General features: G+C 37.0%; 2 protein-coding genes across 2 annotated transcripts; one reads left to right on the forward strand and one right to left on the reverse strand.

Moving 5' to 3' along the window:
* Positions 1-1,505: 1,505 nt before the first annotated feature.
* LOC145049585 (uncharacterized) lies at positions 1,506-2,471 on the forward strand. Its single transcript, XM_078997971.1, has one exon. It carries the CDS (start codon positions 1,506-1,508, stop codon positions 2,469-2,471), a length of 966 nt encoding a protein of 321 aa, XP_078854097.1.
* Positions 2,472-19,939: 17,468 nt separating this feature from the next.
* LOC145052595 (tetrahydroberberine oxidase-like) lies at positions 19,940-21,680 on the reverse strand. Its single transcript, XM_079000435.1, has one exon. It carries the CDS (start codon positions 21,669-21,671, stop codon positions 20,025-20,027), a length of 1,647 nt encoding a protein of 548 aa, XP_078856561.1. The 5' UTR covers positions 21,672-21,680; the 3' UTR covers positions 19,940-20,024.
* Between the last annotated feature and the right edge of the window lie 220 nt (positions 21,681-21,900).

Raw genomic sequence — 21,900 nt, forward strand, 5'->3', positions numbered from 1 at the left:
CCATTACCAATTGTATCTTATAGTTATGTTTGTTATCTCTGATAAAATTCATTTACTTGTTTTAATATTCTCCCAATACGTTTTTAATATTTTCCTAATAAAACTCATATACTATTTGATAATTAATTAATACTTAAAAAGCTTATTTGGTTATTAGATAGCCTATTAAGTAGGGGTGAGCAAAAACCGAACCGCAAACCAAAAAAACCGAAAAAACCGCATAAACCGAAACCGAAATTGAAACCGATGGTGCGGTTTTTAGTTTTGCAAAAACCGAAAATACTCGGTGCGGTGCGGTTTCTAGTCTCTTAAAAACCGCAAAAAACCGAACCGCACCGCATATATATATATATATATATATATATATATATATATATATATATATATTAAGTGTTGATATTTGTAAGAACCAAAAACGTATGACAATTAAAATTTCTATAAATGTAAATATCTATCTTATCTATCGGAGGATGATTGTATATTTTTAAGCATACATTAAATGGTATTTACAATAACAAATAATGTTTATGACATTTTTTTAACATTTAAATATGAAAAGTACTAGTAACATTTTTATAAATACATTAATTGATATTATCGTATGTACTTGTGAAACAAATATTATATTAAATTTGCATTATATTGAAGCATTAGAAACATGTTGAATGAATGGTTAATTAATTTGATTTCAAACCAATAGGTTGTGGTATGGATTTATCTCCAATAAATGATTACCACTCCTCATTTGAGTCAAAGTAACTCGCTTAGTTACTTGAGTTTTAGTAAAAAGACAAAACAGGAAAAAAAAAAAAAAAAAAAAAAAAAAAAAAAAAAAAACCGTAAAAAAAAACCGAAACCGCAAAAGCCGAACCGCATAAAACCGAACGGTGCGGTTTCTAAATTTGAAAAAACCGAAGTTGCGGTTTTCGGTTCGGTTTTGGCCAAAAACCGCATCAAACCGCACCATGCTCACCCCTAGTATTAAGCATTCTTGAGAATAGTTTTCATATATAAAATCATTATTTATTTATTTTGTTAAAATTGTAAATTTAGTTATATAAATAATAACTTATTAATATAATGTAAAAACCGGGTGCTATAAGTTATGTTAAAAATCCTACAAAATATACCTAATATCGTGTCAATTTTTTAAACTATTATTATTATTTTATTATAAATTAAATTGCATATTCGTTTTTACTTTTGTTATTTGAATTTGGTTATAAATTATTTTTGTTTTTGTTTTTATCTTACAGGTAGTTAGCCTTCAACAAACTTTATAGCGAGCTTCTTCAAGTTCTTTTCTCTAGCTGCATGGTATAGTTACTTCCCCATAGTTAAAAAAAAATATTGTTGGTTTATTTTAAATACTTAATTTGTTAATAAATGTTCAAATATGAAACAAGTTATTTAAAAAATAGACTAGGAGTGTTAACTTACAACCATATTTTTTATATATTTATTGTGTATGTATCTTAGTACTAACTAAATTTCTTGAGTTATATATGAATCGTGATACTTGGATGTATGGATTACAACGTCATGACAAAGAATACTTAACTAGGTTGAAGGATTTTCTTAAAGTTGCTGAGGGACATCGAGTAAAAAAAGGAGAAAGACAAATTTGGTGTCCTTGTAAAAAGTGTCAAAATTGTAAAAATTTTACCGATTCAAAGTCAATAGAAGAACACCTTATATGCCATGGGTTTATGAATGGGTATACTCGTTGGTCACGACATGGTGAGTTATTAATTGATAGTAATACGGTTGATACCGAAACTAACGACGATGACATTGACGATTTTGACAATGACAACTATGATCAAATAGATGACATTTTACATGATATTCAAGATGACGTTCCTAATAAATATTTTGAAAATTTTCAACAACTGTTTGTTGATGCAGAAAAACCGTTATATGTTGGGTGCACAAAATTTACCAAACTTTCTGCTATGCTGAAATTATTTAACTTAAAAGCGAATAATGGTTGGAGTGATAAAAGTTTTACAAACTTGCTAGAGATTTTGCATGAAATGCTTCCTGAAGATAATGAGCTACCTGTTTCATTATATCAAGCGAAAAAGTTGGTGTGTCCAATGGGTTTGGAAATCGAGAGAATTCATGCATGTCCAAATGATTGCATGATTTATAGAGATCAATATGATGGTCAAGATAAATGCATTACATGTGGTAAATCGCGCTATATACAGAAGAATACAAAAGAAGAAGACAATGTGAAAAGGAATGCACCCCCTACTAAAGTATTGTGGTATTTACCCATCATACCAAGACTAAAACGATTATTTGTAAACGCCAAAGATGCAAAGTTGTTGCGTTGGCATTTCGAGAAGCGTAGCACAGACGGAATAATGAGGCATGTGGTTGATTCTCCACAATGGAGAAATATTGATTACGAATTTAAGGAATTTGCTGCCGAGATTAGAAATATCCGATTCGGACTTAGTTAAGATGGAATTAATCCATTCGGAAACATGGGTAGTCAACGTAGCGTATGGCCAATGCTACTATGTATATACAATCTTCCATCTTGGCTATGCATGAAGCGAAAATACATCATGATGTCATTGCTAATTCAAGGCCCGAAACAACTCGGAAACAATATTGATGTGTATTTGTCTCCGTTAGTTGAAGACATGAAAAAATTATGGAATTTGGGCGTTGAAGTGTATGATGCGTATAAGAAGGAGTATTTCCAACTACGAGCTATGATTTTTTGCACTATAAGTGATTTTCCAACTTATGCAAATTTGTCAGGGTATAGTACGAAAGGAAAAAAGGCATGTCCAATTTGTGAAAATAATACACACCGGTTATGGTTGGAAAATTGTAAAAAAAATGTATACATGGGACATCAAAGGTCGCTTCGAATGGATCACGAATATCGTAAGCAAGGAAATTTGTTTGATGGTAAAACAGAGAATGGTAAAGCGCCCCAACCAATGAACGGAAGAACTACGTTTTCTCGGGTTGAAAATCTAAACATTGTGTTTGGAAAAGGCGTTAAAAACAATTGTCCAGATAACTGGAAAAAGAGGTCAATTTTTTGGGAATTACCATATTGGGAAAAGTTAGATGTTCGACATTGTATAGATCCTATGCATATAGTGAAAAATTATGGTGAAAGCATGATAGGATTGTTGTTGAACATTAGTGGAAGATCAAAGGATGGAATTAAGGTTCAAAGGGACATGATTAAAATGGGAATTCGACCCGAGCTTGCTCCTATTCCGAAAGACGAAAAACACGCGTATCTACCACCAGCTTGTTATACCATGCGATTCTTCTTACTAAGGTATACATGCATATCCTTTATTTTTATCTAATATTGTAGTAGTACATCCATAATTATATTAATCACTTACTTTGACTATCTACTAGACCTCCCACTCGTCTCCATCTGTGGAAAAAAATGCAAGTCCTCCCACTAAAAAAGTTGCCTCTATTGTGGACAACCAGGTAATTGCTCAAAACTAGTATTACTCCCTTGAAATTCTTGAAGCATATGTAACAATCAAATGGTCTGTTAATGCAGGTCCAACGATACCAAAAAAAAGCAAGCAGTCAAGCAGTTGCCAACAATTGCAAAGAGGGCAACACAAAAAATTGTGACACCAAAGAAACTACAAGGCAGACCGGTCATTCAATCATGGTATAATACTTTTACAAGCAACAAATTTGTTGAAGATTTTCATGTTGAGTCAGAACCTGGTATGTTTGGGCCGGGGAGGATTGAAACATACATTAGGCATGATGTGATTTTGGAGATGTTGAATAGTGAAGTGATTGACATCACTTGTATACTTTGGTATCAAACGTAAGTGTATTAATTTTCATTATATTAAACTTTTCAAATATTTTATTTTTATAATACATACTATTTTGTTTCAGAGTGCTACATTCCATTCTTGCAACAAATGGGGTTAACAGATGTGCATTTATAAACCCACAGTCGATCACTGAAACATTATGTGTCCATGATGAGCAGGACAAGACAAACCAACACAACAATCGTGTTGCAACTGAGATCGCTGAAACAATGAATTTCCATCAAGAAAAAGACTTTTTTCTTGCCCCATATTGGCAAAGGTACTATAGTCTACTATAATAATTTTTGTATGTTTTTTTGTTTATTGATTTTTATCCTAAGCACTTTAAACATTCTAGTCGACATTGGTTGTTGCTTGTGATTTGCCCTTATCAACGCACTGGTTACATTTTGGATTCCATTAAGAAGTCAGGAAATTCGACTGATTGCTACAAAGTCATAAAGCATGTTGAAAAGTAAGATATTTTTTTATATAGTTTGGGATGACATTTCTTTCTATAAATCGTAACAATATTACTTGTTTTTGTTTTCAGGCTGTTGAAATGTTTAATGAAGATTTTGAAACATCACATCCAATGACATGGACAATTGCTGATGTAATTGACCTCTCTCTCTCTCTCTCTCTCTATATATATATATATATATATATATATATATATATATATATATATATATATATATATATATATATATATATATATATATATAACATAAGTAAACATGTGATGTTAATTTTTTTAGTGCAACCAACAATTGTCTAATTAGGAATGTGGCTATTATGTGTTGAAATGGATGCGTGAATTTGTCATGTATCGGCAATATGCATTCCCAAATGTAAGTAAGTTTTGTAATATTGTTTTTTTCATTTTGTCTATTGCACCAAAGCGTCTCTTTTGTTCAATAAGGGTTTTTGTTTTATTGTGCATATAGAACCTTTGGAATGATATAAACCCCATTCCAGAAAAGTTGTTGGACGATGTGGTCAATGCGTGGATGACTACTTTTCAAAGTAAATATATGAAATGAAGCCTGTATTTAATGGTTAATTCTATTTTCTACACTTGTTATTATTGATTTATTTTGAATAACTTCTATGGTTTAAACAAAGTCATGTATCATATGCTTTTTTTTACATATAAAAATATAATATCTTGACTCATCTTTACTTTTGGTTCTTGATTATGGTTGGTTCGAGTCCACTTTGAATAATGGAGCCACAGTAATCGGAAAGGTGCAAAAAGACAGAAGAAGTTTCTTTGTTTTTTATTTTTTTTAGGTGTCATAGGTTTGTAATGAAAACAATGGTCTTTCTCCTTTGTCGTTTGAGTCTAGTATGATTGGGTCTTAATACTTTATTTTTAACTATTATTTTGTTATAGTTACTTTTTATTATTTGGAATGACCAATTATTATTGTTCGTAAAAGCTAATGCATTTATTTTTATTTTTCATTGTAGTTGTCAATTTTATAATTTCTCAAGACTAAATTTGAGAACTTTATAAATACGCATATCCATATATCAAACGGAAGACCGGTATAATTTGTTTCAAAACTATCTAATTTTTGATTTTTTTTTTATTAATAGACATATACATTACGGTTCTACAACTGTATTCTATTTTCTAGATTAGCGTACTAAATCTTCTCATATATTACGGTTCCGCAATCGTATTCTACTACTTAGATTACCGTACTCTATATTCTTATAGATTACGGTTCTACAACCGTATTCTATGCATAGTTTACCGTATTATATCTTCTAAATAAAAGACGGTTCTATAACCGTATTTTATTGCTTCTTTAAATAAAACACGTTCTATTAGAATACGTTTCAATGTCCGTATTTTAATTGCTTTTTCAACCGTATTTTATTTTTGATTTTGTAGTATTGTATGTTACTTTTTGCTTTAGGAATGGTGTGAAAAACAATAGAAGTTCTTTCTTTTTAGTGGAAAGCCAAAAGCTAGTAAATCCATGAAAACAAGCAGTGATTGTCATGCGTACTTGAAGAAGAGGTACCTTTAGCATTTGAAAATGATTCATTTTATTTTATTTTGTATTTGTTATTATTATTGCTAGTTGTTTTTTTTTTTTTGCATTATATCATTGTGTTATATGTTAATAGGTTACAAGAAGAGTGAAAGTTCTTATAAGACCAGTTGAAGAACTATGAACTTTGAAATTTATAAATTGTCATTTGTAGACTCTAAGCTAGATAAGAACGATGGGTTTTGAATGTGTATGATTGGAATATCAAGGATTAAATTGGGTACCATATATTGTTATGAAGACAGTTCCTATTCATAGAATGTGTATTGAAAAGCAAGTTCTTGGAAGTGGGTTGAAATTAGAAGTTAAAAAAGATGGTATTCCTGACAGCGATGGTAGTTATGAGTATAGTACATCGAGCATCGAAGAAAAAGAGGAAGAAAAAAATATTGAGTAGCCATTGAATGAAGGTAAACGTACCCCGTTTTGATTTTTCTTTGAGTATATTTGTTTGCAAGTTTCTTTATTAAGTGAATGGTCTCTTACATGTTCATTTTGTTTATTTTTGCATTGATTTGTAGCTAGGGCATTAGATCTGATGGTTTTTTTTGTTGATGGTTACATTGTCTAACTTTTAGTGTTTACATGTGAATTGGTAAATCTGATGTTATGTATTAGTGTCTTGGATAAAATTAAATGTCATTTCATTCCTTACCAATATTCATAATAACAGATCAACGATTAATTTACTCCACAACAAAACAACTACCGAATTGATTTCAATAGCAAATTTCCATAACAACATGACTATGAATTATAATTCCTTACCAACATTGCTACATAATCTATTTAATAACGAAATTCGTTACAAAATAGCAATGTGCATTTACTCCATAGGAAATCATCTACATAATTGATTTGTGTAGACAATATCTATTCCTATTCGTAACAAAACGTGCAATATATGCATAGTCAAACTTCCACGAGTTTTATTTTCGTTGCAAATTTCCATAGCTGAATAGCTATAAATTTGAACTCCATAGCAAAATTTCAACGAAATTTATTTTTGTAACGAAATTCCTAACAACTAGAAATGATAAACACTATGCTAGACATGATTATAATAGAAAACCTAAATCAATGTGTTGCTTCACTTGATTGCTTCAGATCTCGCTCTGATGTTGATCTCTCTTTTCTAGGATAGTTTTTAGGTCTCTTTTGTCACAATTCTCCATATTAAATGTCTAGTTTCTTCAAAAAATGGAAGTATTTTTGTAACTATAAGGTTTCCATTTGTTAAGGATTTTCACCGCTAGGACATATTCTTTGTGTTACTGAACCTTGTCTTATCATGTGTTCTCCAAGTTTAAATTGGCAAAGGTTATCACTCAGTCATCATTTTAGCAGCACTGAGTCGCCACGGAGTTGATACAATATGTGTGCAATTGGCTGCAGACCATGCAGAGTCGCAAGAAGAGCTATGCTGACTGGCGACATCCAGACGTCTAGTTCCATGTCGGAGATATTATGCTTCTGAATGTGTCATCCGGTTTCCAAAACATGGAAAGTTGGGCCCAAGATACATTGGCCCCTTCAGGATTATCACCTGGGTGGGCAAGGTTACGTATTGATTAGACCTTCCTGATGAGCTTAATCAGATTCACAACACTTTCCATGTCTCTTACCTACGAAAGTGTTTGGCTGATGATTCTGCAGTGGTTCCTATGGACGACATTCAAGTTGATGAGCACCTAAATTATGTTGAGAGACCAATTATGATTCTTGACAATAAGATGAAGACCTCATGAAAGAAGGTAGTAGGTTTGGTGAAGTTTCAATGGCGGTATTGGAAAGGTTATAAGTAGACTTGAAAACCTAAGGAAGAGATGAGGGAGCATTATCCCGATTTGTTTGCGACAACGTACTTCAAGGACAAAATCCGATTCAAGTGGGGGAGATTTTTAACATCCGGATCCTTGAGGTATGAAAATGTGAAGTATAATATGAGTTTTAGGAGAGTCACGGCGTGAGGGAAGCACTGTCAGGTCATAACATGGTTGCGTCAATCAGTATGGATCATTTGAGTGTCACGACGTGAAACCTAATCATATGAAAAACCCTAATTTCGGACTTAATCCCTATTTAAAGAAAGTGAGGGGCTAGGGTTTCCTTTACGCTCAGCCTACATTGCCTCCACATGCCCATTTGGTTAAAACCTAGTTCTCTTGAAACTTTTGAGCTCACTTTTGTAATTTTTTTGGTGGTTTTGATGGAAGAAGAAGAAGTTTTGGTGTTTAGTTCTTCCAAGAATACCTTCATCATCCTTGTATGCAGCTTCTAGACTTCTTGTAAGTCCTCAAAATCTCATTTTTTTTGCATACTTCTTAGATCTAGATGTTATGCCATATTTTACCCTATTTGTGAAGACGAAATGAGTATAAAAGAGATAAAGTTTGCAACATTATGATCTCTCTGGGTCCCCAGACCGTTATATATCATAGATCTGCAATGTGGTTGTGATTTGGGGACTTTGAATGGTATTTAGGTATTGCATCTTTTGCCCTAGATTTAGGAAATGCCATGGATGGGGTATGCATGTCCATAAAGTTTGCATTTTTAAGGATTGTTAAGGTCCTTAAAACCCTTTTGGAAGTTTCATATTGAAGACTTTAAGAATTAAGTTCTTAATGGTTGGTTCCACGCATTAAGTTGCAATTTAGGACCTAGGAATTGAGATCTTGGCTTAGCGAAATGTCTTAATGGAAAAAGTTGGAAACTTTATCCATCAAAGCCTTACGATGAGTTAAATCTAAGATTTGGAGCTCATGTAGTGGACAAAAAATGTAACACCCCATATTTTTTCAAACAAAATTTAATGCTCTGTTTTAACCCAAAGGCAAGGTTTAACAAAAGAAAAAAAACATTTAACAAATCATCAGAGTTTAAACAGTTTCAAAAAAAATTCTTGGGTGTTACTAACATTGTATCAAATAAACCATAGTAAGCAAACCAAGATTTACAAAAGTGTAACTTATGCTCCACTAAGTCTCCCATGGACTTCATTACTTCTAGATCACTTCACACCTTTAGCTATCACGTGAGATACATGGCATTTAAAAAGAGATACGTAAGACAAAATGTCTTCTGAGTTACGTGGGTTTTAGACATTAAAACATTTCAAGTATTTTCAAAGAAATTCATTTCTTACATAACATAAATTGTCTTTGATATCATAACATTTACTTCCTTTGTCATTCCCAAGGCCAAGGTGGAAAGAACAAATCAATCCACCAAGGTATCATAATAGGACATCTACTTCGCGACGGGGAGGTACCACCCCAGTAAATTCCTCTAGTGCCTCTTATGAGGTATCATGGTCCGGACGGTTTTCATTGCATCATTACATTCTTTCCTTTTTCATTAGCATATAATCATTAAACATATTCAAAAGAAACACTTAAATTTTCGAAACATTTTTCCAGAAGATAGTTTAACATTTAGCCATGCACCCCAAAGTGGGGAAAAAGTCCACACATACTCACCTAGTTCTCCAATCTAGGTTGCTACTCTCTTTCAAGCTTCTTTCCACAAGTAACACCCCCCTTAAGTACTACCTATTGAATATAAGTAAAGGTCAATTAAAATGACCAAAATACCTGTAACGACCATAAAATTTAAGCCAAATTAAACATTTTAATTCATTCAAAAACCATTAAATTCATACATCTTATTTTCAAAATAGTTTAAACATAAGAGCATCCCCCAGAACCATATCACATAAATCATAAAACATTAGGAGCGGTACGATCACGCCTTTTCCTTGCCATGATCTCTTGAAGTACCTAAAACAAAACACTGAACTGTAAGCCCAAAAGCTTAGTGAGTTACCCCCAAAATACCAACCACACATAAACATACTCATAACATATCGCAAATAGAACAGTCATACACATCGGTTATACTGTGGGACTGGTCCGCCGCATCGGGCCTTCAGTCCAGCTGGTCCACCCTCCGAGTCTAGCCATGTATATCGAGTCTACAGTGTGATTGGTCCGCCCGCACCGGGCCTTCAATCCACCTGGTCCACACTTTGAGTCTACAGTATGACTGGTTTGCCCGCACCGAGCCTTCAGTCAGTCTGGTCCACTCTCCGAGCCTCGGCATGTTTGGTCCGCCCTCTTGGGGCCTTCAGCCTATCCGGACCACTTGCTGGGCCTTCGGAATATCCGGTCCGCCCTAGGTATGTTGGCCTACAACACAAAGCAGGACCCGCCTCAACCCAAACCCCCGTCAAACAACCATGTCCACATAAAACAATTAATCACATAACAAATCCTTAACCAGACAAACGATCTAACAGATCATATAACATAACAACATCCTAACCAGGCTTTCCGACCTAACCGGTCACTAGCATAATATTACCCTACATACCAGGTACCGATCTTAACCAAGTCACTAACATAGCATTACCCTAAATACCAGGATGCAGATCTAGCAAAGCAATAACATAACAAGCAATACCCGAGTTTTCATCCGATAAAGGGCCGACCTTGGTGCCGTAGACCCTGTCGATATAGTGAGGATAACACACCTACAATTTCCGACTAAAGAGATAAGACCAAGCTGCTCCGACCACCGACACGAACTTTACCTCAGAACAGTACCAAAAAACAAATTCCATAAACACCAGAATTACCAAATTACCCTTGGAAGTCAAACTGGTCAATTCTTGGTCAAAGTCAAAGTCCTCAGACAAAGTCAACCTTCCTGTTTGACTTCTACTCGCCGAGTCAGCCCGTCGACTCGCCGAGTTCCCACACCCAGAAAACTCTCATATCACAACTTAACTTGCCGAGTCGCCCCAAGACTCGCCGAGTCAAACGATTGCTGAGTCCCATCCTGACCAACTCACCGAGTCGGCAACCGACTCACTAATCCAAAGCTTTAACCCAAAAGAGATTGGGTTCTGGGACCAAACTCGCCGAGTCTAAGAACAGACTTGCCGAATTCCAAGGCAATCTTAAACAAACTCGTCGAGTTGTTCTTCCAACTCACCGAGTCCATGCACATGTTCATATAACTCGTTGGGTACACCCATGTGACTCGCCGAGTCTCTCCAGTTCTCAACCCATTCAGAAGCTATTCGAGTCATGCAGAGGCTCAAATCCATAGATCCACCCTCCTACAATCTAACCCTCACATAAAGTTGCAAACTTTACGTGAAACCATGGAGATTTAGGCCCAAAACATACTAGGGATTGGGTTTTGGACAAAGGGGATTCGCCAACAACTCAATGATTGAAACTTTATGACATTATGGACCATCACAAGCCTGGATCTGAAGTAGCAGCCTCAGATCTAAGCCTCTAACTCGAAATAGCTCTTAATCATACCAAAAATGCCCCAAATTTCAAATGATAATAGATCTCGATACCAAAGAGCCCAAGCAACAGATTATTACCTCCAATATATGCTCCACTGAAGTAGATCCGGGATCTACACCACTCCTTTGCAGCAAGCTTTTAATTCCTCAAGCTCTTTCTCACCAATTTCCTCTTCCAAGCTCCAATCTCCTCAATAATGAAGTCTCACACTAAGGTTAGGGTTTCTGGAATTCTCAGGGGATTAGGAGGTTGGGAGAAGGACATAAAGTCCTTTAAATAGGGTGCAAACCCTAAGATTAGGGTTTTTCTCATTCCAGCACCAACTCGTAGAGTCCAGCTTCTGACTCGGCAAGTTGGTCACTTGATTTGTGATCCAAACCCGCTCCGACTCGACGAGTAAGCATACCTACTCGTCAAGTCCTTTCCTTTATTTACACTTAGAACCCTTCATTTATTGTTCCGAACTTGGGATGTTACAATTCTCCCCTGCTTAAATTAGGCTTCGTCCTCGAAGCCTACGGAAACACAAACTTCCGGATGATACTCCCACAATGCATCCACTGGTCTCAACCGACCCAGATTCCTTCAAACACTACTATCGAATCCTTAAAATTCATCCCTTCCCTTGCAGGGTCCTGATAATCGCTTCAAGTCGGCCACCGACTTCTCCTTCCTGATAACAACACTCATCGACCAAATGCCACCAGAAGACATTACCTTACTTCCGACTTACACATTCATTCGCCACCTGCGAAAACTAGATACCATTTTAAACCATCGGGTCTTGTCCCAGTATTAGCTCACTATCTTTCGCCCAACTGGCGCCACCCTTATCAATTTGCAACAATGGAAAATCATCTCGCTTCCTCCTTGGATCAAATCCCCTACCTTGCTGACATGATGAAAGAATTCACAGCCTCCGAGCAACCCTCCTGAACACCCAGCTATAATGTTCATACACATCGTACCTGCCCCAAACAGCCTCGGGTTGAAAAACCAGGCACGCCTACGATGGTCCAGCCATCCCTAGGATGGAACACCACTACGTCCATATCTCCTGACCACAACCATACTCAAAAATAAGGATCTTGTCCTTCCATCACCCTCGAACCCTTTGGTTCGACACAACGGAGTGCAACCCACTCACACCTCCCTATCACAACCTCTAGGTCCTTGACCTCCGACTGTAATATCCTCATACAGTCCTCAACACCAGTCCAGACTACTCCCGAGTCTGCTAACCTGCTGTCTCACCTTCCTTTGTCCAAACCTCCAATCTGGAACCACTATCCTCCTCCTCTTCCAAGTTGACTGAAAACATGCCTATACATCATCCAACATTGATACAACCTTAACGGGCATCCAACCCGTAAGTGCTTCCATATATTTGGTACAACCCCAGTGCTTACTATCAATAACTGAAGTACTTTCGATCATCAATTCACACTATTATTTTCCTTTTAGAGGACCCGCACTCCTTCTGGAGCTATATACCTTTCCCTTCCAGGAAATCTACTCAACAAACCTTGCCACACCTGCAAGTGCCACTGTACTAAACTCCACTCTACACTATCCATGTAAAGCAACTGTTATTCTTTAACTCCCATATACTCCGAATCCGATCACATACTAACTAGGCCCACGCATGGCCTCTAGCCAACTCCATCATCATGATCAATACTTGGGGCCAGACCATATTGATTACCATTTATGGCGATATATTCACTTATTCTCCTCATACCGATCCACTAACACATACAGAGTCTTCAGCATGACTTGACCGCCTTTCCAGGCCTTCAGCCAATCTGGACCACTCTCGGAACCTTCAGCATGTCTGGACCGCCCTCCTGGGCCTTCAGCCTGTCTGGACCATTTCCTGAGGCTTCGGCCTAACTGGTACGCATTCCGGCCTTTAGCCTATCTGGACCGCTCAAAACTGTCGTACGCCACCCTGAACTATCCTTCCCGGGAATCTCTCCCATGAAATCTGTTCTAGCCCTCTTGGGGTTCCGAACTCCAGTTCCGTTCCCGAAATCCTTTCCAAGGCCTAACCCAGGCCTTACATCAACCAACTACGTTTCCTGAAACCATGGTCTATTCCCTGCCCACTTGACTATCACTTGCTCCAATCATGCCACACTCTCGCCTAACAACATTAATAAATCCAAACAACTAACCAACCCTGGATGCTTGCTGTTTCACCAGAGAATTTTCCAATTCTCCCCACTTAGTGTACCCACTACTAACTTCCGCTAACAAACCGGCATAACTTGATAAAGTTTCCCCTTCAACTCCAGGAACCAAATCCCTCCGGAGTGAGCAACCTCCACAGGTCACTCTCCCGACACCGTATATCCCGAACTCCAAGGAAATTTGAATCTCAACTGAACACTTCTCGCAACGCTGTTGCTATTCCAAGCAACGAGATCATATACCTTACCTTTCGACCAAGAATCCTTCTAAATGATAACCAACTACAACTCCTAACTACTAAGATCCCCAAACATACTATGAATCATGTGCAAAAGGCAAACATATTTACAATACCACATAATCAACAAGATAACAAGCCATCAAAATGGATATATACCCGCAGCTGCATTTGGCTCTGCCCTGACCTCCTCTGCTATAAGCTGGAAAGCGCATCCCTGAGCCCTCGTAGGCTCCGCTCCACCCTGACCTCCACCCATAATCCTCAATGTGGCCGGTGCTGGAGCCTGCACCGGTCTTGCAACAAGTTGTGGACAGTTGACCTTCAAGTGTCCAACCTGATGACAATGATAACAGATCCTCATATCTTGAGCTGCAACCGACTGACGACAATCCCTCGCATAATGCCCCTCTTTCTCACACTTGCAACACTCACCACTGGACCTACAAACCCCGGCATGACCCTTCCCACACTTCTCACAAGTGCGGCTGCTCTGACCTCCAGCCCTAGAGTCAACGATCTTGGACCGTTTCGGCGCCGGCTGCGACTGCACCGGGGCCTGCCTCTGCTCTCACAACTGCAACTCCATCTCTAACTCCCGCCGCCTGGCAACCTCCTGCAGTTCTAACAATGTATCACACCTCTGCGTGGATACAAACTGCCTGATGTCCCTTTTGATCATACTTAGATATCGGTACATCTGAGCCTGCTCCGAAGCGAAATCCGGGCAAAACATTGCCTTCTTAGTGAACATCCTGGTGATCTCCGTCACTGACTCTGAATCCTGCTTCATCTCCAGTAATTCCTGAGCCAACCTCTCTTTCTCAACCCGTGGAACATAACGAGTGCTGAACATCTCTCGAAATTGATCCTAAGTAACCGCAGCCCGCTGCGCATCCGAATAAGATCCCGTAGTCAACCTCCACCAATCCTTCGCCCCGAGCCTCAAAAGGTTCAGAGCACATCTCACCCTTTGATCCGCAGGGCATGAACACGTGAAGAAACAACCCTCCACGTCTGACAACCACCTCATAGCAATGATCGGATCCTGAACTCCATCGAAAGTAGGGGCTTCGTATTATCGAAGTCCCGATACTGAAAACCTCGACCAGATCCTCCTCCTGCCACTGTTACAGCTGCTATAGCTGCCGCGGCAGCCGCCTCTGCAAGAGCTGCATAGCACTCATCAAAGTACTCAACCATGGCGGTCTTGATCGACCCAAACATCTTCGGAAACTCAGTCGGGACATAGCAGGAAATTCATCATGTAGTATCTCACGAATCCTGGCATCCAACTCGTTCGTACCCATCTGACCAATGACCTCAGGTGGTACCGATCCACCCTGATCACCCTCTCCTGATCCCGATCCCAAACCGGATCCTGCCTCGAGACATCTCGTAATCTCCATACTGCAAATACATCACAAGATATTAGGCATTCCTCATAATAACCCCGAGAACCAGCTCCAAACAAAACCCTAGGGGTTGTGACTTCCTTGACACGCATATGGGTCCCGTGCTTTTAGTAGTACGGGCCCATACTACCTTCTACACCTACCCATATTTTTATCAAGTATCACCACAACACCCTAACAATAGCATATACATAACGAACACTCGACTCCTAGAGGAGCACCATCATCCCATAACCGACCTACCATTCTCACGCAACACTCCCATTCATGAAACTTCCACCAACCCTGTAGCACTAGTGCATGCTAGTCATACACAACGCTGGACCCTAGAGACTTTCGAATATCTGATCCTACCTTAAGTTCCTAATCAAACAAGAACCGAACATAAGGCCAAATCAAACATTCTCAGGCTATAAGATCTTGGTTATATGTAACCGTGATGCATACACTAAGCAACTAGAGTAATGATGTCAATTTCATACAAGGAAACCCTAGGCTAGTAGGCATCATATAATCAGGCAATTCTATCATGCAATTCCTGAAAGTCCCTAACCTAGTACTAGCATGCTGTTCTAACATATCACATAATCAAACAACTTGTATGGTATTTTGGGGTCTACTTACTGGCTCCGGTTGATCGTTCCCTCTGCGTCCTCTACTTATTTCGAAAAAACCTTTTTGAAAACCATTTTGAAAATCCCTCCTTGATTTGAGACTGGATTCACATGAATGTTCCACCAATTAACTCAAACCAAGGCTCTGATACCATCTTGTAATGACTGTAAAATTTAAGCCAAATTAAAACATTTTAATTCATTCAAAAACCATTAAATTCATACATCTTATTTTCAAAATAGTTTAAACATCATAGTATCCCCCAAAACCATATCACATAAATCATAAAACATGAGGAGCGGTACGATCACGCCTTCGCCTTGCCACGATCTCCTCAAGTACCTGAAACAAAACACTAAACTGTAAGCCCAAAAGCTTAGTGAGTTACCCCGAAAATACCAAACACACATAAACATACTCATAACATATCACAAATAGAACAACCAGGCACATCGGGTCTACTGTGGGACTGGTCCGCCGCACCGAGCCTTCAGTCCACCTGGTCCACCCTCCAAGTCCAGCCACGTATATCGAGTCTACAGTGTGATTGGTCCGTCCACACCGGGCCTTCAATCCACCTGGTTCACACTTTGAGTCTACACTATGACTGGTCCGCCCGCACCGGGCCTTCAGCCAGTCTAGTCCACTCTCCGAGCCTCGGCACGTCTGGTCCTCCCTCTTGGGGCCTTCAGCCTATCCGGATCGCTCACTGGGCCTTCGTAATATCTGGTCCGCCCTGGGTATGTTAGCCTATAGCACAAAGCAGGACCCGCCTTAACCCAAACCCCCGTCAAACAACCATGTGCACATAAAACAATTAATCACATAACAAATCCTTAACCAGACAAACGGTCTAACAGATCATATAACATATCAACATCCTAACCAGGACTCCGACCTAACCGGTCACTAGGATAACATTACCCTATATACCGGGTACCGACCTTAACCAGGTCACTAACATAGCATTACCCTAAATACCAGGGTGCAGGTCTAGCAAAGCAATAACATAACAAGCAGTACCCAGATTTCCATCCGATAAAGGGCCGACCTTGGTGTCGTAGACCCTGTCGATATAGTGAGGATACCTCACATGCAATTGCCGACTGAAGAGATAAGACCAAGCTGCTCTGACCACCGACACGAACTTCACCTCAGAACACTACCAAAGAAACAATTCCATAAATACCAGAATTACCAAAATACCCTTGGAAGTCAAACTGGTCAATTCTTGGTCAAAGTGAAAGTCCTCAGACAAAGCTAACCTTCCTGGTTGACTTCTACTCACCGAGTCACCCCGTCGACTCGCCGAGTTCCCACACCCAGAAAACTCTCATATCACAACTTAACTCGCCGAGTTGCCCCAAGACTCGTAGAGTCCAACGATCTCTGAGTCCCATCCTGACCAACTCACCGTGTCGCCAACCGGCTCACTAATCCAAAGCTTTAACCCAAAAGAGATTAGGTTCTGGGACCAGACTCGCCGAGTCTAAGAACAGACTCACCGAGTTCCAAGGTAATCTTCAACAGACTCGTCGACTATGTTGGGCTATATGTTGGGCAGTGGCCCATTATTTGACTTTTGACTTTTACAAATTATGGCCTCATGTCAACTTCTTCCAACTTCGATCTAGTCGACTCCTTAGCCTATAACATGTAACTTATAAACTTAACTTCAGAGTTGTTTGGCAGGATCTGAACTTTAAAGATCTTATTAATATGTCTAAATTTTTAAGATCCATTCTTTTAAGAGGATAGAAATGAAAGTAAGACGAGAAATTAAAAGGCTTTTAAACAGACCCTTAGCCTAATAGTAAAATATTACACATACAATTTTACCTACAACATATAAAATGTAGTTTACATTCAAATTTTAAATGATTAATATGAAAGTTGAGATTTAAAAAACCTGATACTATAAACTTTGAATAATTTTGTTGCTGAGTCAAGTTGTGATGTCGTTTCCTTTAAAGTACGGTTGTATACCTACTATAGTTGATGTCATGGTGAATTTATGCGACCATTTTTGGTTGGATAGTTGTAAAGGTGGTTGCTTTTCACTTTAGTCATTATATTTATTTCTTCATTTCCATAACAGATGTTGCTCAAATGAAAATCATCATAAACTTTGTTGTTATAATTCGTCTTTATTTGTGGTTGCCAATATGCCTCTATAAAGTTCGGTGTTTTGGTATTGTCTATATGGAAGGGATAATACTTGTGTTCATGTAGCTATTTCTATGATGATTGTTGTAGTATGTATATTTTCTTTGTTTTTGATGTTTGTGACATCCTATCTATTTCTTTTAACTATGTATTTGCTAGCTTCCTGCTTCATGCTTTTTATTTTAATGCATGTCCGCCATTCTACAAAATAGCTAATATAATCAATAGTTAAGTGAAAACTATTATTTACAAAAGTTCATTAAATACTATTCGGGTTGCCAAAAACTACAAAACCAACATTTATATACTTTTAGGAAAAATGACTTATAAAGGTAACGAACTTTCAGTTTGGTTAACATTTAATCACTTTTCTCTTTTTCTATATCCCTTAATTACCAGAAACTCATTTTTTTATTGCAAGAAATATCATTATGATTGGATATTGTAAATCATACAAGTATTTTTCAACAAAAAAAAAAAATAAGTTCACTGGTAAATTATGTAAACATAAAAAGGAATGTGACTATAGGTGATGAAAAGTATAATTTTGTAATATGATAATTCGTTACTTCTTCTTAATCTTTCGTTTTAACTTTATTAAAAAAATCTACTAATTTGTAAAATTTTCATTTTTATAAAATCTTATTTTATAAATCTATTTCTTATATCGATAAAAAAAAATAATTAACAATTAAAATAGGACTTACTAACCACTGTAATTATAATAAGCGGAAATTACATGACTATCATTTAAACATTATTTTCACTTGCACCTTCAATCATTTTCAAGTTTTCATAAACCATAATTTCAATTTAATAGGAATATTACAAAAACATTTCAATGATGCGTAAAAGTTTAAAACAATAATTTGTCTCTAAGAACATAAAACACAAGCCCTTTGTTAAAATCTCAAAAGTTTAAGAGAATTTTTTTTTCCCTTTTTGAACTTTGCACCTTACAAAAATGGTGGTGCAAGTGCTTATATTTGTATTCACTTGACATTCTTTGTTATGAACACATGAAGATGATTGAACTTTCTAAGAAAACTAAAGATCACGCTTAATAGTTTAACTGCTTTTGATCAGTATAAAAAGCGGATTATTAAGAATGGACTTACAAAATAAATTTTTAATATCAGAAAGTTCTAAGAGAAAAAAAAATATATTTATAAATTTAAATCCTTTTAAAATTCTTATTAATTAATAATAATAATAATAATAATAATAATCAATTATCAGTTCAATACATATCGATTGAAGACAAACGGACAACAAGCTGCGTCACTAGCCCTAAATGTATGTATCTTTTAAATATTTGTGTAAATGTTTATACATATTTATTTTTATAAAAAGATTTTTGTGTATCTTTTAAATATTTGTGTAAACGTCTGATGATTCTGTCACCTTGACATTCTTGTATGCGAAAACTTAAAAGGGATTTAAGTGCGGTGATGATACTGTTTGAATTATCATCATAATAATTTTCACTTGTATTAGTTATGGTGGTTGGTAAGTTATGTTTTAATGCTTTTATATATATATATATATATATATATATATATATATATATATATATATATATATATATATATATATATATATAAAAGAAAGATATTTAAAAAAAATTTAAAAAAAAATTTTAAAATATATTTGAATAGATTTTTTAATACAATTAAATGAAATATTAAAAATAGATAATAGGAGGTAACAAAATTGTATTTATATTTATATTTTGGGTATTTAAGAAAAGACTCCTAAATCATCAATGATATTTTCTAAATATAAAAAAAGACTTAAAATGAATGAAAAAAAAAATTTCTTTAGTCAGATAAGTCGTTATCATGAAATACAATGAAGTAGCTACGACCAAAAAAAAAAACGTATGCACAAATATCCGTGTACGTTCATTTATAGTGGTATTTATGGATGATGGTGGTAAGTCATACAAATTGATGCTTACATAGGGAAATTTATTGAAGTAGGTGCTTTCTTTGACGAAATTCAAGTAGTTGGTAGGTCATCTAAAATGATGTTTATATATGTAAAATAATTAGCATGAAAGTTATCAAAATTACAAATAAACATATGAACTAATAATAAAGTTATCATTATATTTTTATTTCAACAAGCATATATAGTTGTATTATATTCATCCATCTTAATCTAGTCAACTAAGATGATGAATGAACTAAGACGAGAGGTGGGATGCTTTGTTCATTACAGAAGAAATTAGTTGGATCAACTTCACCTTTCACCATTGACAACCTCCTGAAATTTCCCTTAAAATACTTTCTTCCCCATTTAGATGCTTGCAAATAACTTGTACGACATCCACAACCATTTGAACCAAGATCCAAGTCCCTAAAGTTCACGTAAGCCTCCCTAGGGTTCTTGGACACAAATGGTGTCATGTTCTCATAAACTTTCCTTATCGAAGCAACACGATTTTCAGATTCATTGAACCCTGCATCTGTCCATTGCATGACGTATTGTATGATGTACAAATTCCCTTTCCTATGCGGGTATGGCGTCTCAGTTTCTTCTATCTGACTCATCCTTCCGCCATGTGGTTCTATCGCTAGAATCAGATTCTCTTTCAAACACCATTTCCAAATCTCTTCAAGTGCGTCTTCTGGGATGGGTTTCTTCACATAGTCTGACTTAAACTTGTTATAACTTTTAGGCCACGGTCTCCTTTCTATGAGAGCATGTATGCTTTCACCTCTTAGATAAACCGAAAAGTAAACTACCGATTCTATCCATGTCATCTCAATGCAATCCGTTTCCTGTAATCCAAGTTCAGGAAATGTTTCATTTACTATTGCCATGAGCTCATCAGCCGTTCCCAGAAATAGCGAGTTGAATGTTACTTGCATTGTTGTATTTCCTTCTTGATCGGGCACAGGAACCGGACGTACTACAAGGTTAATGAACAAATCTTCGGTGATATTGTGCGCAATATACTGCCATTTGTTAACAACCCGAGTAGCACCTTCGTCTAGTAGTTTAGAAAGACTGAAAACTGTAACTACCGGTGGAACATAAACAAGATTGATCTTCCAAGATAATACAACACCAAAACTACCTCCCCCACCACCTCTAATTGCCCAAAACAAATCTTCACCCATTGAATATCTATCAAGGATCCGCCCATTCACATCAACAATACGTGCATCTATTACATTATCAGCAGATAACCCATATTTTCTTGCCATGGTGCCGAATCCTCCCCCACTTATTTGCCCACCAACGCCTACGGATGTGCACTCCCCAGTTGGGAATCCAAGAAGATTACTTTTTTGAGACACCCAATAAGATAGTTCGCCAAGAGTCGCACCAGATTCGACCCACGCAGTTTTATCATCCAAATTGACAGTGACTGACCGGAGTTTGTTGATATCGAGAAGGATGAAAGGGGTCTGATCATGCGAGGTGTAGGAAAGGCCTTCGTAGTCGTGACCCCCACTTCGGATTCGGATTTGGAGTCCGTAATCCACGCAGCAGATGACTGTGGATTGGACATGGGAATATGAAGAGGGTGTGATTATTGCTAACGGTTTTGGGGATGTTGGGGTGGAGAATCTAAGGTTTTGGAGGGTAGAATCAAGAACAATGGAGTATGAAGTGTCGTTAGGGGTCAAAAGAATGTCGGATAATGTGAAATTTGGTGAAATTTGACGAGAGATGCAATCAAGAAAGCTAGCCGAGGTTATTGATGAGAAAAAACCAAGGGAAAGACATAGGAAAATTGATATGAGTTTGAGTTTACAGGTAAAGAACATCAACTCCATTTTTTCTTGTGGTTTTCGATTTCTCATATCCTCCTCCTTTGTATATAACATGTCTAATCAACGCAAAAATGATTGAATAAGACCGATGTAGACTTTTTCGCGTCTCAACAACTAATAAAAAATAATAACAGCACGTCAGTCAATGAGCTAAACAATACTAAAATAGTATTAGATACATCAACATATGTTCCCTTGTTAGCTCATTTTGGGTAATTTTTTAACTTTTATGGTAGTTCAAATAACAAATTCAAAAGAA

Source organism: Lactuca serriola, chromosome 5 (genome assembly GCF_051521515.1).
Source record: "Lactuca serriola cultivar US96UC23 chromosome 5, Lser_US96UC23_V15, whole genome shotgun sequence".
NCBI classification, from domain to species: Eukaryota; Viridiplantae; Streptophyta; class Magnoliopsida; order Asterales; family Asteraceae; genus Lactuca; species Lactuca serriola.